Below are 17,295 nucleotides of genomic sequence, written 5' to 3' on the forward strand. Positions count from 1 at the left end.
GCATAAAGTCTAACAGGACAATATGAATGTTTGTCTTTTGCTGTTCTATTTCATACAACAAGCACACACTATGCAAATACTGTATAACTTCTATAACATTTTCAGGAAATAAAAAAAAAAGATGTCTAGAAAATTTTATTTATGCTGTAATGTTTTCAGAGTAATGCACACATTTCCTGCAAAGTTTTGTTTATTATGGTGTTAGCTACCTAGCTATCTTGTGGCAGAAATATGCCACCATAATTCCCAGAGTAACGAATTTTGATTTGAACAAATATCTACTTGTTCATGTTGTACTGTTCTTTTTTTTGAAAGTAATACTATATTGAAAAGTCAAAAATGTCAATGATATTGTCTGGTGTTCAGGATTTGTAAGTTCCAGTATATAAAAGTATGGTCTAGATAGAAAAAAGGAGGAGGCAAATCAGGACAGAGAAAATCGTCCATTTTTCATAAGTTTCCAGGTTTTTAAGAGATGGTATTCAGAAGTTCCACTCTATAGATTTTCATTATGTTTTCATTCCTAATCATACAGAGAATATTTGAGCCGCGCCATGAGAAAACCAACATAGTGGGTGTGCGACCAGCATGGATCCAGACCAGCCTGCGCATCCACGCAGTCTGGTCAGGATCCATGCTGTTCGCTTTCAAAGTCTATAGCAATTAGAGAAACTGTTAGCGAACAGCATGGATCCTGACCAGACTGCGCGGATGCGCAGGCTGGTCTGGATCCATGCTGGTCGCAAAGCCACTATGTTGGTTTTCCCATGGCGCGGCTCATTTGTCTGTTTCATTGTAAGATCAAAATATATTTTAACTAGCGAACCCCAGCACAATATTTTCAGGAGTAGCTTCGCCTTTTTTGAAAGATATTTCAATAAGCCACCAGTGAAAACGTAAGATCTGGAGTTAACAAAGAAAGAAACTTTGATGACCCACCAGTGATAATGTAAGATATAGTGCAAACAAGTGGAAGATATTTTGATATGCCACCAGTGAAAATATAAGATCTAGTGTTAACAGGTGAAAGATATTTTGATACGCCACTAGTGAAAATATAAGATCTAGTGTTAACAGGTGAAAGATATTTTGATACGCCACTAGTGAAAATATAAGATCTAGTGTTAACAGGTGAAAGATATTTTGATACGCCACTAGTGAAAATATAAGATCTAGTGTTAACAGGTGAAAGATATTTTGATACGCCACTAGTGAAAATATAAGATCTAGTGTTAACAGGTGAAAGATATTTTGATACGCCACTAGTGAAAATATAAGATCTAGTGTTAACAGATGAAAGATATTTTGATACGCCACTAGTGAAAATATAAGATCTAGTGAAACAAGTGAAAAATGTTTTAATACACCACAAAAAAAAATAAGATTTAATGTTAAAAAAAACTGAAATCGTAATATCCATCTAGAGACATGCCTCTTTACAAACTTCTTTATTAACACTATGTGTAACAAGAGCTGTTAGAGTACAGCAACACTCCACTATGCAACAGCCTTGTTAACTGAATAAATACAAGTCAAAAAATGGGCATAATTTTGTCAAAATGCAAATCAGAGTTATTGATCCTCTACAATGCATGCCAGATCATCACAGTGGACAAGTGTTTGAAGTTTCAATCCATTCCCATTAGTGGATACTGAGATACCAGCTTACATACAAAAATTTAACCAATAATTGCTAAATAAAAAAAAGGGGCATAATTTTGTAAAAAAGCAAAGTAGAATTATGGAACCTATGCATTGCAAGTCACACTATCACAGTGGACAAGTGTGTGAAGTTTCAATCCATTCCCATTAGTGGGTACTGAGATACCAGCTTACATACAAAAACTTAACCAAAATTGCTAAGTTGAAAAAGGGGCATAATTTTGTAATAAAGCAAAACAAAGTTATGGAACCTATGCAATGTAAATTAATTCTTCACAGTGAATAAGTATGTGAAGTTTCAATCCATTCCCACAAGTGGTTACTGAGATACCAGCTTACATACAAAAACTTAATCAAACTGGGATGCCAACTCTGAAGCCAACGCTGATGAATGGGCGAGTCCAATAGCTCCACCTATTCTTCAAATAGTCAAACTAAAAATAAGATACAATACCTTCATAATCTTCCTCTTCTCCTTCACCATCTGATCTGTCCTCTTCTCTTTTACTCCATTTTTCATTCAATTTTTTTACAAAGTCTAGATATTTTCTCAATTTTGAATTGCTGTCAGAATTTTCTGACTCTCTTGATTCCACTCCTCCCATTTCATCATCCCTGAAGAAAAAGTATAACATACTGTTAGTCATGTAAAATGATTAACCTTCAGCCTGCTGGTGGCATGTACGTGAATTTGCCTTTGCATAGAGTCTTCGCAAATAATGCCCCTACTTGATTTAAAAGATCTGCGTCATGTCATAATCATAAAAACTCTTGTTTCATGAATTCTTAACATCACCTATATTAAGGCAGCTAACCATGAAATCACAAACACTACCTACACTACTGTACTTGAAAAGAACAAACGGCTACAGTCACAGAAGTCAGGATCATTTTCTATAAAGTTAACTAAATGCTTAAAAACAACCAAAGTACTGTTGAAGAATAATCTCTAAAACCTACAATCAGTGGCTGGGAGGTGGGGATTTCACCCTGCTATAGTGTTATCACTTTTCCTGTTGCAAATGAAGTTCTATATGGGAGGACCTGTAGAACCCCTCCAATTTGCAATGTTCATTTTCTACTTCAGTAAATAATTAAACTCCAATACATCAAATGATGGAGAAGAAAAGCACACTCACTTTTCATCAATTTCCTTGCCATTGTCCTTCTTGTTCTCATCATCCTTCATACCAGAATTATCTCCCCTGTACTGCTCTTCACAATCCATGGTGTGGCTGAATGCACATGCTACTGTTGACCGCAACCAGCTGAAGAGGAAGAAAATTACTGGCATCTTCATTCTAAGCTTGTTAATTATTCTACATGCTTTCTTAAAACTTAAATATATATTAAAAGAACCTATTATTGTTTTTACATGAAATTTCATTAAAGTCCACCTAGCGGCTGCTTAAAAATAGCCCAGATTTAATTGGCGGGGAGGACAGAGTGGTGACTATACATCCCCCACCCCAAAAACGTTTTCAAGGAGTATGAAAAGAGTTGATCACTACTGACAGTATAACCTTGCTTAGCGACTGCTAAAAAAGGGCAATCATCTTGATTCTCTACAAGGACAGATTTTTTTTTCCCCATTACATTAAAACGTTAGTTAACTGACTTCTCCTGAGTAAAAACCTCTGTAAAACAATTACATTTAGTGTTCTCATTCGTACAAGCTTCAGGCAGGTTGCACTGCATAGTACCTTAAAATACTTCTTTCATTTTCAATCTACCTAAGAATTATACATTGTATAAAGTTTTTTCCCTGGATTTTGGGCTGAAATCAGGGAAGCAAATTATACATAGGTATGCATTACAATGGGTATAAATGGTACAAGCATGCGAAAGAAGAAGGAATACGTTATTTAACATTACCTGCATGAAAGCATGGATCCCTGGTTTCTGTATAGAGGGGTAGCTAGGGCAATATATCCTTGCTCAATGCAATGTTCCGCCATGCCTAGGTTACACGTGTCTGGCTTACAGGATACAGAAATAGTGCTCTCAAAAACATTCGTTACCATGGAGAATATATTCCTGCTACGGTCAGAGCAACTATGTGTGGCTTCTTTTACACACTCTAGGGAAGCTCGAGCTTGACTGAAACCAAAGAACATATGAGCTGCGCAATGAGAAAACCAACATAGTGCATTTGCGACCAGCATGGATTCAGACCAGCCTGCGCATCCATGAGAATCACTGAGATAAACTCTAAATGCCCCTCTGTGCAAAATTTCAAGCAGACACCTAGTTAAAACCACCAATCTTCTAGAAGCTAGCTGAATGGCTTCCATACATGAAAGAATTCAACTCCGAACCCAGAGTTTTATTTTTGTTGAGTTTAGTCACACTGCCCAACACAGGCCTTCAGCATGTCTTTTACCTACAAGACTGAGAGACAAGTGAGTCCAAGTCACAGACTTCACGGAGCCCCCGCCCCACCCACACACACACACACACCCAGTTATATCAGTTTTTAATTTCAATTTTTCATGTTGTGATATATAGCCAGTCCAATATCATGATAATCTTACAGTCAGTTCTATAAACGGACTAGCATCTTTAACTGTTACATACAATAAAAGAAAAATTACACAAAATTTGTAACAAGTTCTTTATCAGTGTATTGGCTAGTCTATTTATGTATCAATGATAGTCCTAGTTTATTTTACCTGCAAGTACTAATTAGAGATCCGTGGACAGCTACCCTGGCAAAATCCATGATACACTCTCCGGCACGCCTAACATTTTCCCTGTCCTTCTTACCTACAGAAAATTTAACGCAATACAAAATTTAATAACTAATAGAAATTATAGAACACAGAACGAATGACTCAGTGAGAGGAAGCTGAGTACCGTATTTTGGTGTGTATAGGTCGCACTTTTTCTACCCATTTTGCTGCCTGAAAAAGTTCCTGCGACCTATACGACAGAACATTGCCAGCAGTTTTTTTTTTTTGGGCCAATTTTCTGACCGTAGCTCTCGCAAAATTACGTGCATCTGTTACGAACGAACAAAATGGATAAAAAATATCAATATCGGCGCCTTTTCAACCAATAGCGGTTACTTTCAATAAAATATATCGTAAATAACCCATACAGACTATTAAAATTACGAATGACTTTAATTCAAAGATGTTTTTGCAGTCTGAATTACGTTTGTTTCTACTTTCGTTTTACTGGACGCCATTGACATGCACTCCGGGTTGGATAAAATCCGGACAGATCCGTCCTCCATTCCAAACATTGTTTATACTAATTCTTAGCGTATTAAAAAATTTGAAAGATAATTTTTTACTTTTGATTTTTAAATAAAAGAAAAAAATCCAAACAGATATTTTGTTAATCTTTTTACTCAAAATCAAAAGAGCGCGGTTAATTACATGACACGGAAAGGTGTTATAATTGCTGTGCAAACAATTCACACTTAAACTTGCATGACAACAGAATGTAAACGCAAACCGTCTGCTGCCAATTAATGTCAAAAAGCCGCTTTTCTTTGATGTAGTCTGTTACCGATACTACTGTTGGTACGAAACAGTTGGGAACGAAAATAACACTGTCCGATTTCCACCAATCAGGTTCCGATAATAATTCAGTCCGCGGCATCAATATGGCCGCCGCCATAACTTTTTTGCCGGTAAATATTAAATATTGCTGGGGAAAAAATCCGCAATTTAACTGCGACTAATACGCTAGAAGTTAAATTTTCCGACCATTTCCAGAGCAAAAATTAGATGCGGACTATACATTACCGCGACCTATACACACCAAAATACGGTACAGCATCTTCTTGCAAAGTCAACAATACATTCATTGGCTTCACGTTTTCTCAGTACCTTTTTTCTATAGGAAAAAATTTAACAGCATCTTAAAGTTGTTCTGATGATTCATCATTTGAGCCACGTCATGAGAAAACCAACATAGTGGTTTTGCGACCAGCATGGATCCAGACCAGTCTGCGCATCTGCACAGTCTGGTCAGGATCCATGCTGTTCGCTTTTAAGCCTATTGCAATTAGAGAAACCATTAGCAAACAGCATGGATCCTGACCAGCCTGCGGATCAATGCTGGTCGCAAAGCCACTATGTTGGTTTTCTCATGGCACGAGTCATTTGTTTGCTTACACAACATCACATATTAGAAACTTCATACAGATACAATGAGGACTGTATAAACCTTGATCAAACTGATCAAGAGAAAATTTGTTTCATATTTGCCTGAATGTATGAAAAATACTAACTATACTTACCAACTGTGATATCTGTAAAATAATGAAATTAAAACAAATTAGAATCTACAAATTGTACAGACAGCTACTGGAAAGTAATTCTATTTATACTTGCTAAAACAGGTGTTTGCTTTTCCTAAGTTATTTCCTTTTTATTAATAACTTTTACTACTTTAACAAAAACATTGAAAAATAAGGTTCAAATGTTACAACTAAAATAAGACAACATTAGACCATAATAAGTTAATGGGTTGATTATTATCTACGCCCGCCCTGATTTTCCATGCTGCTCCGAACCTTTTTATTTCAATTTGTTTTCTAGAAAAAAATCAGATCTGTTTCAAGGATACTAATTGTCTTTCAGTAAGTAATTTTTGTTGTTTTGCTGTACGTTTATGTAACTGACATAAACTGTACTGCAAATGTCTCATACAAGGTACCATCTTTTATCACATACATTACAATTACTTTTTCCATTACCCTACCTCCACTTCCGTTACCCCCACCCCCCATACCACCCCCAACTTCCTCCCTCTGTTTTAAAGGCACTGGCCTCCAGATCGTTAAAAACAGAAAAAAAGAAAAAAAAGATTTAACACTGTATTTTAAAAAGAATGTTTTGACAGACTATATGTTATGTAAATGTATGAGAAGTAGTTGTTTTTACTACATTTTATGACGAAAATTAAAAAGTGTTTGTAATATCTATAGATACTTAATACACCTTGAATACTAAATCCTCTATAGCAGTATTGGTAACGACATTAGAAAACTTCTTTATTGTCACCGCGGTCCAGGTTCGATTCCCGACATCATCATCTTTTTTTCTTGATATGGCATTTTAAAAATAGTTCAGAAACAAAATCTCATATTCTAATGTTCATAATATGACCAAACTTCAATTTTTTAGCCAAAACCTGAAGGTCAGTGCCTTTGATTATAATTTGGATGATAATACAGCACTGTAATGGTCTCATTACACAGTACATGTACTAATTTTTTATCTATAAATGTAATCATTTTCAATCATATGAAATTGTCAAAATCAAATATCTAGTATCTTCTTAGAGCAATTAGTGTCCATTACTACGCATATTTCATAAATTAGTGTCATTCTTTTATATTGAGCTTGAAGTATTCCCCTTTATTTGGTATAAACACCATTTTCACCTGTAAAATTCAGCCTTGTTGTGATAACTGTTTGCTGATAAAAAGGAATTTAAATATGGACTTATTCTGCTCATTTAGCATTTACAGAAATTTTCAGTAATTTTTACTGACAACTAGTAAACCATTCAGTACGTGTGTAATTATATGACATCAGAAATTTTATATGACATCAGAAATTAAGTTTCACTTTTTTAATATTTGACACAATAGCACAGAAAACGGACAAGTCATAGAGCACAAACTATGGACTGGCATTTCATACATGGAGTCAGGTAATAATAAATAATTGTGATTCAGTTCAATAGGTATTTTTCTGCTAAATTGGGAAAAATAAGTCAAAATTTGAAAAAAAGCTAGAACCTGAGAGAATGTAACAACTAAATAATTCAATGTTTTAATTATTTTGAAAATATCATATATTTGTGCTCTCTTAGTGTATACACACAACTTTTTCTAAACAAGAGGACCATGATGGTCCTGAATCGCTCACCTGTCCCAACATGACCCAGTTTTGAACCTAGTATGACGTCGTTTTTTTTCTATTATTTGATATAGTGACCTAGTTTTTGAGCTCATGTGACCCAGTTTTGAACCTGACCTAGATATCATCAAGAACATTCAGACCAACTTTCATACAGATCCCATGAAAAATATGGCCTCTAGAGAGGTCACAAGGTTTTTTCATTATTTGACCTACTGACCTAGTTATTGATGGCATGTGACCCAGTTTCAAACTTGACCTAGATATCATCAAGATGAACATTCTGACCAATTTTCATGAAGATCTTGTCAAAAATATGGCTTCTAGAGAGGTCACAAGGTTTTTCTATTTTTAGACCTACTGACGTAGTTTTTAACCACAGTTGACCCAGTTTCGAACCTGGCCTAGATATCATCAAGATGAACATTCAGACCAACCTTCATACAGATCCCATGAAAAATATGGCCTCTAGAGAGGTCACAAGGTTTTTTCATTATTTGACCTACTGACCTAGTTATTGAAGGCACGTGACCCAGTTTCGAACTTGACCTAGATATCATCAAGATGAACATTCTGACCAATTTTCATAAAGATCCCATGAAAAATGTGACCTCTAGAGAGGTCACAAGCAAAAGTTTACGCACGGACGCACGGACGCACGCACGGACGGACGCACAAACGACGGACGATGGACGCTGCGCGATCACAAAAGCTCACACTGTCACTATGTGACATGTGAGCTAACAAAAGCACTAAGACAGCAAAGCGAATTAAAATTTTAGACCTAAAATTTGGAGAGACAACATCATTTCTGGGAATGGTTCTTTTTTCCACAACAACAATTTTATGAAAGCAAAATCGTGACATACCTCGTTTGCAGAATATATCCCCTACGGTCCTGAACATACTGACATATGGTTTTAAGACCATAGTCATGACCGACCCTATTTCCTTCTTGCATTGCTGTATATTTCTTTCTACACATGACTGCACCGCTTCCCGAGCGCTTAAATATAAAACATACATATGAGCCGTGCCATGGGAAAACCAACATAGTAGGTGTGCGACCAGCGACCAGCATGGATCCAGAGTCTGGTCAGGATCCATGCTGTTCGCTTTTAAAGCCTATTGGAATTGGAGAAACTGTTAGCGAACAGCATGGATCCTGACTGGTCTGGATCCATGTTGGTCGTATACCCACTATGTTGGTTTTCTCATGACACGGCTCACATATTAATAAACTGTTCTATGATTTTACAACTTCCATGTCTGATAGCCTCATTCAACCAAATGGTCAAACGGTACAAACTCTCGGACAAAACTTCCTATTCAGCTAATTTCTGATTTAAGTCTTAATCCTTATCATGCTGGACGCGACTGATTCTGCCTTTGCGACCAATGTAGATCTTGATAAGCCTGCGCATCCATGCAGTCTGATGAAGATCTGCACTATTCACCATTCAGTCACTATCTTTTTGGTAATCACCTCTTTTAACAGTCAATGGTACTGTCCAAACTGAAGGATGGAAACAAGTTCAACACAGAAATTTAGCAGGGTCAGGCTTAAAGTGCTGTGTGATCTTGATGTTGTATATTTTCTGGTCCATTTGGATCATAGAGTCCAACAAATAATGAAGTTCTGCTTAAGCTAGTGCTAGGGGGCATGAGGGGTGTTGCACTATTCATAACCTGTGAAGAACAGACTCAATAAAACCAAGACTGCTATCATTTTTCTTGGTTGTGTTCCATGCTTTCAAAGGATGTTTTTACAGAATTTATAACTTCTGATTGCAAACAGAACTTGCAGTATCATGTAGAATTCCAACTGATTTATTTTACTGATTGGCAGACTTACATTCTGACATAAATTATAAAGGTTTGTTTTTGCTTTATTTTTTCACATGTAATTCAATAAAAATCAAAGTTATTCTTTACTGATTAAATCAGTACAGTATGTGATGATTATTCTGAAGCAGAAAAATTTCTAATATATTTTTACGATCCTCTCACCATTTCAACAATATATAAAAATGTTATCTGACTATCAAAAGCACCAACAAAAGCAGCAGAAACCAACTCCCTATAACCTGAACTTTGTCTTACAAGAATACTTGATAATCAGGGCTTCGGAAATTTCCCGGTTTGTCGGTTTTGGACCGATTTTTGACTTTTCAGACCGATTCATGAAGTGAAAAAACGAAAAAAATCGGTCCCATAAAAATGGAGAAAAGTATAAATTTCGGTCTGATATCTCAATACACCATCTACTGCCAAGCAGGAAATTGTTGGTCGCACCCTCAGATAATCAATAAACGTGTCAAACGGTCTGATTGTCACTTTGATAATCGGTCCGTAATTAGCATGTGACGCAATCAGTGCTCGCGCGGCACATCCTTTAATGTTTGCAGACAGCCGACTGCAATGTATTAAACATTTCTGACTGGTTTCCAAATATGTCTGACTAGATCCAAATCATTTCAACGGGGGTCCACTTTTGTATTTAGAATCCGACGGATGGTTTATTTCAAAAGGCTATGTTTGATCACGGTAAAAAACAAATGGTCACTGCATTGAATCAAAGAGCTATATTTAATGAGACATCACACGGAAAACCGATCAAAATATTTTTTATAATTACTTGATTTGAAAAAATTACAAGATTCATTTGTTGGGGCTCCAGTTGAAACAAGTGCAGACAATCGTCTTTGCAACCTGACTGTGCAAAAAAGAAAAAGAAAAAAAAATGGACTGGCAAACACGGATGATAAAGAAAACCGGAGTGGCGCTGTTTATCAAATCGGTCTTTTAAAAAACGTTTCAAAATGAAATTTTGTTTACATCAGAAGAGAACATATAACTTTATAAAATGTAGTTGCTTACTGAAGTACAACACAAGTGAAATGAAATATCCGTGGCCAACACGCGTGACCTTTTGGTACTATACATGCGGGAAATTCAATCTCAGCGTTTTCTTATAACGTACACATTCGGTCCGCGGCAGAGTATTCTTAAAATACTGAGACTGTTTAGCAGAGAATATGTGTCGTGTAATTCACTTTGACGCATTGTATTTTATAGAATTCCGTCAAAGAATGAGGAAACATCACAAAGTATCTGCCGTGTATACGGTACCAGTCACATGCGTTGGCTTTTAGACTAGTTACGCACACGGTGTCAATGCCTCGGTAATTTTATCCTTTTTTTTTTTTACAAGTATTTTCTCGGAAAAACATCGAAATTTAAACAAAGTAACGATTACACATAACACTGAATAACTGTCTTCATTGTATGGAAACACGCGGTGACCGGTAACTCAGTTTTAATGCATGACATGCTTATTTCTTTACTCTATCACGTTTTACAAAATATGTAATATTGGGAATGCGGTGGGTGGGGTAGCGCCGATGTCAGGATTTTCGTTTCGGACCGATTGAGTTATCAAAATTTCCGGAGCCCTGTTGATAATTCAAATAGATTCATTAACCCTTAGCCTGCTGGTGGCAATTGATTCTGCCTTTGCGACCAGTGCAGACCAAGATCAGCCTGCACATCCGTGCAGTCTGATCATGGTCTGCACTGTTCGCCATTCAATCATTATTTTTTTGGTTAGCACCCCTTTGAACAGTTAATGGTACTTTCCAAATTGAAAGATGGACCAGTCCATTATAGAAATTTAGCAGGCTAAGGGTTAAGGAAACAGTGTAAAAACCACTGTATACATATTCAAAAATTAATACTCTGAAATAAAAAAAAAATAACTGTTGCCATAATCATAAATAAAATTAAGGTTTGACCTAAATGACTGGCCTATTGCCCACGGAAGGTAAAAATCTAGTGTGGGCAGGCAAAAAATCATACTCAGGGGTCAGGGGGGTCTTCCCTTTTAAAATGGTGGCCTCTGGGGCATTTATTGGTGGCTGTACTCCCTTCATTTTAGGGGGGCAGGGGGCTCTCTCCCTGGAAATTTTTGAAATACAAGCATGAAATGGTGGCCTCTGGTGCATTTTAAGGTCAAAATTTTGAGGTAATGGAGGGGTCACTCCCCTTTTGATAGGGGAAGTGGGTGGGGGGGGGGGGTGTCAGAAAATTTTGAAATACAGGTATGAAATGGTGGCCTATGGTGCGTTTCTGGGTCTAAATTTTGAGAGAAAAAAGTATTCCTTTGCCAAAATAGTAGGTTGCATGTTTGATGAGTATAGGTCACTTCTCAGCCAACTGGGGGGCACGGGCCCCCTTGGCCCGGCCCTGGATCCAGGCCTGAAAGATGTAAGTATTTAGCCTGTTTACACATGTAAACGTTATGTATTTACGTTTATCATTGTCTATTCAAGGGAAATGATATTTCCACAACTTTATATCACAATTAAGACAAATGCAGCGCTATCTGACTGTATATCCAGGGCTTCAACCGAAGACTGTAAAAAAAATGGCACACTTGATTAGAACAATACATATTTTTACTGATTAAGTTACACTGCAGACAGTTCAATGCGTAGTCGTCTGCCTATCATCAGAATAACTCAATGATTGCTAAAACACTGAGGCTTGAGGGGCCTTACGGCCCATTTGGCCCCTGGACAAGGCTTTGTCATGAATGCACCAGGGATCCCTTACCAGCCCCAGTCCCCCCCCCCCACCCCCTCTGTCAAAAAGGTTTGCCCCCAACCCCCAAGTTAAATTCGCTCCTGAATTTTGCTTTGAAGGGGAGCAACAAAGTCAGTAATGTATATGTAATGTTACAGAGTTACTTCCCTTGCTCTTTTTAGACTGTGCTTTTTCTTTTCAGCTGTTCTATTTTTTCATTTTGTTTTGTTATAACTATATCATTTGTTTGCCGGGAAATAGCTTTAAGCTAATGTTAATTGTTAAATTCAATCATATCCGACGTTAAATAAAGTTCCTTGTATCTTCGCCTATGAGTTGGACACGCGAGAAGATCTATAGGAGAGATCGCCGTGACGTCACGCGTTAACATCTGTTTATCTGGCGGTTGGCAAAACAAATGATTTTAACACCGTTTGCGTATTGAATCAGAATTTTTAATTTTTAATAACTTTTTTGCTCATTTATGGATTTTCAAAATTCAAAAAGATTTGAAATACTAACAATCTTCATATTTTTGTATCCAAATATCTTTTTTCAATGAATAACCGTTTTAAATGACATATAATTTTAAAAGCGGCGTAGTGATTTTCACAACCTTTAGAAAAACAGTGTAAGTTAAGCGTTCATAATTAATCCATTTTATTTCGAAATAACAATTAAAAGTAATCAATAAATTGCTTGTTTTATAACCTTTCCATTGATCAAAAAATTATTTATGTAATTTGTGTTTTAAGAAAGTTTAGACCGTTAGAAAAACATCACTGTTTACAAAAAACATGGACGGTCGGCTTCTGCCCACCCGATCACTGTCTTATCAGTTCTAAAAATAGAATTTGTATACAAACACGATCTCTCCTATAGACCCTATAATATATTCTACATAGATCTAGCAAAATTATAAATGGGCCATAACTGCCTAAAAAATAGTCACAGCAAAAGCCCCTAGCTTCCTTTATAGTCACCTGCACATCAAGATTGTTCATCTGTGAAGCTTGAAGCAAATCAGGCTAACAGTGTGGGAGGAGCTGGACAAAATCTCGGGACGAGCGTTCTCTTGTAAATGGCGGATATTAATCAAAGGGAAGTAACTTTTTGATAAGAGGATAAACTATATTGTATACGTATTTTGTAGTTGACTACATTTTCGCCTGATTTTAAGAATTCAATTTAAATCTGGATTGGTTTATAAAAAACAAACATTTGAAACAACAAGGATAAATCTCCAGCATCTCTTAAAACAAATTTTATACAAAAACAAGCACAGATACTTAAAGTCGCCATTTGACCTAGATAAGTTGTTCCCAACAATCTTGGCCTTCCTGCATAAGCGACCTAACCAGACTGTTAATCAGGTCCCCCATCCCCCCGTTGGCTGTGAAGTTACCTATACTCATCAAAGATGTACCCTACTATTTTGGCAAAGGAATTTTTTTTCCAGTGGGAGAGCCCCCTGACACCCCCCTGACACCCCCACCCCCTCATCAAGAGGCAAAGGCACCCCCTCAAATACCTCGCTATGCGCCTCGGCGGTGACGTCTTGTTCTAGACCCCCCCCCCCCCCCGCCCCGCCCCCAACCCCTCCCAGTCAAAAATTTCTTGAACCGAATTTTGGTGAAGCAATGGCTGGGTTAGTCGAAAGAATCTTTGTTTGTCTTTAAGAATGCAGCAGTGTGTATATAATGTATATAATTTGTCTATGATATCGATTGTCCGAGTAGCTCAGTTGGTAGAGCATCTGACTTGCAAGCAGAAGGTCACAGATTCGAGTTCTGTATCGGGCTGCACATTTTCCCGCTCCTATTACAGTGTTTTACATCCTTGGATATAAATGACGATAGGTTATTAGCTATTTCATAATAACTGATATTTGATAATAACTTAAATGTTTGACATAGATTATAAAAAGCCCTTTTAAGGTCAATTGCGTACTGTGGATTATTTGATTGATTGATTGATTGATTGATCGATCGATCCATCGAATGAAAGGTTAGGTATAAGTTAAGTTTTATATAACGTCAGATATAATCAACAGACAACATGAGCTACAAAACTCAGTGGTGCGATCATTTACGTATTCAGTCACATATAAGTGAGGGTCAACCAAGGGAGGTCTATTACAGGTCTGTTCGTAACACCATTGAGCTATAAGACATCCATCTATAACATTTCCCTGGTGACACAGTAGTAGAACGCGTGGTAGTTCCCTTTAAACACATTTAAAGCTAAGTTGAAGTTGTCTTCACAAAGTTTGAAAAATTATTGTGTTGTTTGACCCTATCTCCTGCATATTGGATGATTTACGCTACACTTTCATTTCGCGCTTTGCTGTTCAGAGACGCATATTTTTGTAATCAGTCCACAACAAAAATATGCGTTGAAGTGGCTACTCGGTGTTACATGTGAAGTAACCCAAAATGTAGTTCCATGCTGTTGATGAAATCTGGTATAATGAATCATATGATGATATGGCAGTTAAATTTTTTGGCTAAGTTTTATTGCTTGATGTATTGCGAAAAGATCTAGATCATTTTCATTGTGAATTTAGTTTATCCGATCAGAAAATGTCTATATATGCATATGTGATTCTCGGTAACATAACATCTCATTTTTTGTATTTTTCGTAAGAAAACATGTTATACTAAATGACTATAAATTGTTTTCAGATCAAATACTGAAAATGGGGTCTCAAGATTTGATTGTTTATAAATATGAAACAAAGAAGGAACTGAATTGGTATAGTGTAACCTTGTTAGGAATCGGCGTTTTATGGTTATTCTTCTTTAAATTCAGTGTAGCATTGAAACCGCGGCGTGTGAATCTGTGATTATATTTAAATTTCAAAAAAAAAAAAAAAAAAAACAGTTCACAGTTTACAGTATCTAGCACTTCTATTTACTAGAATTTGTTCATTTATTTATTTTTAGACGCAAAACAACTCACTTGCATATCCATTGCTTGTCAGATCCAGTCATCTCGTAGAAAGTTATCTCAGTCATCCTAACGAAGCATTCTCGGAACTCTTTCATGTTGCATGGCTCTGAAGTAAACAAAGGTAAGAATAAATAGGAGAGCGTTTCGACATTTAAATAGTGCAAAGTATTGTAAAAATTATTGACATCCTGTAGCATACACGAAGCTCTTCAAAATCGTGTCTCAGGGTGACCAACCCACGTGACTTTTCGGTAGTGTGTACACGGGAAAATCGGATCGGTAACAGAATTTCTTGATTTTTTTCTCGAACACTTCGCCCAAATAGGTTTTCATGGACCAAATGTATAGTTAACATACACATTGGAATTTGAGCGAAGTGTTTGAAGGCAGCACTTATAATACGTAGCAACCTTTTTATGCCGAAAAAAGCGTTTGTTTGCCTGTCTTCTTACTAAAATCAATCAAGTAACAAGGAAATTACATTCAAAAATGTAACATGAATCTAGCGATTTTCCCATGCGTACGATACCAAGAAGCCACATTGGGTAGGCCACCATGCATCTGAAAACACTGCAAAACTCTTTGCCATCCTTTGGAATAAAATAAAATCTATAAAAAGGAAATGTACTATATTTATGTGTTTATGTGTTTATGTATCCATGTATATGTAAAATTGTGTATAGAATAATCATGTACTGTTATATTCATACATACATTGCTATCACGTTGCAGTTACAGGGGCTACGTTTTTTGGAACGTGATTTTTCCTATTGGAAGATTAAAATATTGCTCTTTTAGTTGTAGTCTTTCATTACCTGGTGATTTAAGCCTTCTATATTATAATGACTCCATCTTTTTGTGACTTATTCTTCACATATACTTCTAGGTTCAACAAAGCCCATTCATCTTACATAAACATCGTATTACTGACAAAATCCTTACAGAGAGGAGTTTAAGTGTTTCAATAGGAACATATTCATGTCATATTTTGTAGGATGGAAAGTTTTATTCGTACCATTTTAACGCCCAAGTAACAAACTATTTATGATTATGCATTCTGTAAACTGCAAAACAGCGGATTTAAAATTAATGAAAGGTTAGTTTACACAGTACATAACCATGCAACTATACAATAAACGGGAAATCATGTGAATTCGGATATAAATTATCATACTTCAACCGTAAAACAGCAATGATCAGCAGTTTTTTTTTGCTGGTGCTTTTTTACCAGTGAAAACTTTTTTGAGTTTCAAATAACCCTGATTTACGTCATAATATCACGTGTTCCCCTTTCTTTACAAGACTTATTATGTTCAGCAAATTCCTATTCAAATCCACCTCACGACTATATCAATCTTTCTGCTAAATCGCATTGCAGTGCACTTAATTTCTTTTTTAATTTATAAAATGTCCTTTTGATAATGATTAGGGTATGATAATGATAATGTGGCTGACTGAAAAAAATATTTCAGACATTTATGTTGATTGAATTGATAAAAGTCAATCTGTCTAAACATTGTCAAATGTCATATTACAATCTTTGTTATTTTTTTTCTTGTGTAACAAACTTTTCCGATAGCACATCTGTTTTAAAGTGGTATTTATTATTTTCACTGACCGGCAACATTTAGAATTAATCTTTCTCGAGCTTATATCGAAATAAAACGGAAACCATTCTTGAATTTATAATATCCTTGCAGTTTGTAGGGGGGTCAATATCTAATCTAGATTGTCAGTGTTCACTTTAAATGTAAGAAAAGGGTAATAAACAAAACTCCATAGAAAAAGAACCAGTGTCCATACAAGCATGTGTAAGCACCCATACACGATACTCATGCCAGTGTTAGTTTTTGAGTTGGAAGAGCGGGGGATTTAACTCACGACCCCTGGCTATGGCTTCAGACAGTGTTGTTTCTGGACTATTGTGTCCATTCTTGTGTATATGCAGACCAGGTATTAAACTTAGTTTGGAGACTGGCCTCTGAACGCAAACTTGCCATTGGTCAATTTCAAATTTATGTTCAGACAAAACCAACCAGATGCAGGTGTTTCGAGACTTGTAGCAATATTTAGATTTATAATCTTAGTCCCAGTCTACCTTGAGAGCAATTGATCTAATATGGGACGTTGCTAAGGCGTTCCACGCAAATCTACTATGCTTGTAATCAAAGCATGTTGTGTTATTTTTAGCACTTGTATTGACCTATATATCCAG

General features: G+C 36.3%; 1 protein-coding gene across 1 annotated transcript in view; it reads right to left on the reverse strand.

Moving 5' to 3' along the window:
• Positions 1–17,295, reverse strand: part of LOC123547338 (uncharacterized) — a 126,478-nt gene that overhangs the window by 72,118 nt on the left and 37,065 nt on the right. Inside the window, exons 4-10 of the mRNA XM_045334358.2 lie at positions 15,090–15,186; positions 8,414–8,550; positions 5,915–5,926; positions 4,335–4,428; positions 3,538–3,762; positions 2,802–2,930; positions 2,117–2,277 (exon numbers count right to left, since the gene is read on the reverse strand). Coding sequence (XP_045190293.2) covers positions 2,117–2,277; positions 2,802–2,930; positions 3,538–3,762; positions 4,335–4,428; positions 5,915–5,926; positions 8,414–8,550; positions 15,090–15,186 — 855 coding nt within the window. The remainder of the gene's footprint in view (positions 1–2,116; positions 2,278–2,801; positions 2,931–3,537; positions 3,763–4,334; positions 4,429–5,914; positions 5,927–8,413; positions 8,551–15,089; positions 15,187–17,295) is intronic.

Source organism: Mercenaria mercenaria, chromosome 9 (assembly GCF_021730395.1).
Source record: "Mercenaria mercenaria strain notata chromosome 9, MADL_Memer_1, whole genome shotgun sequence".
Classification (NCBI taxonomy): Eukaryota; Metazoa; Mollusca; class Bivalvia; order Venerida; family Veneridae; genus Mercenaria; species Mercenaria mercenaria.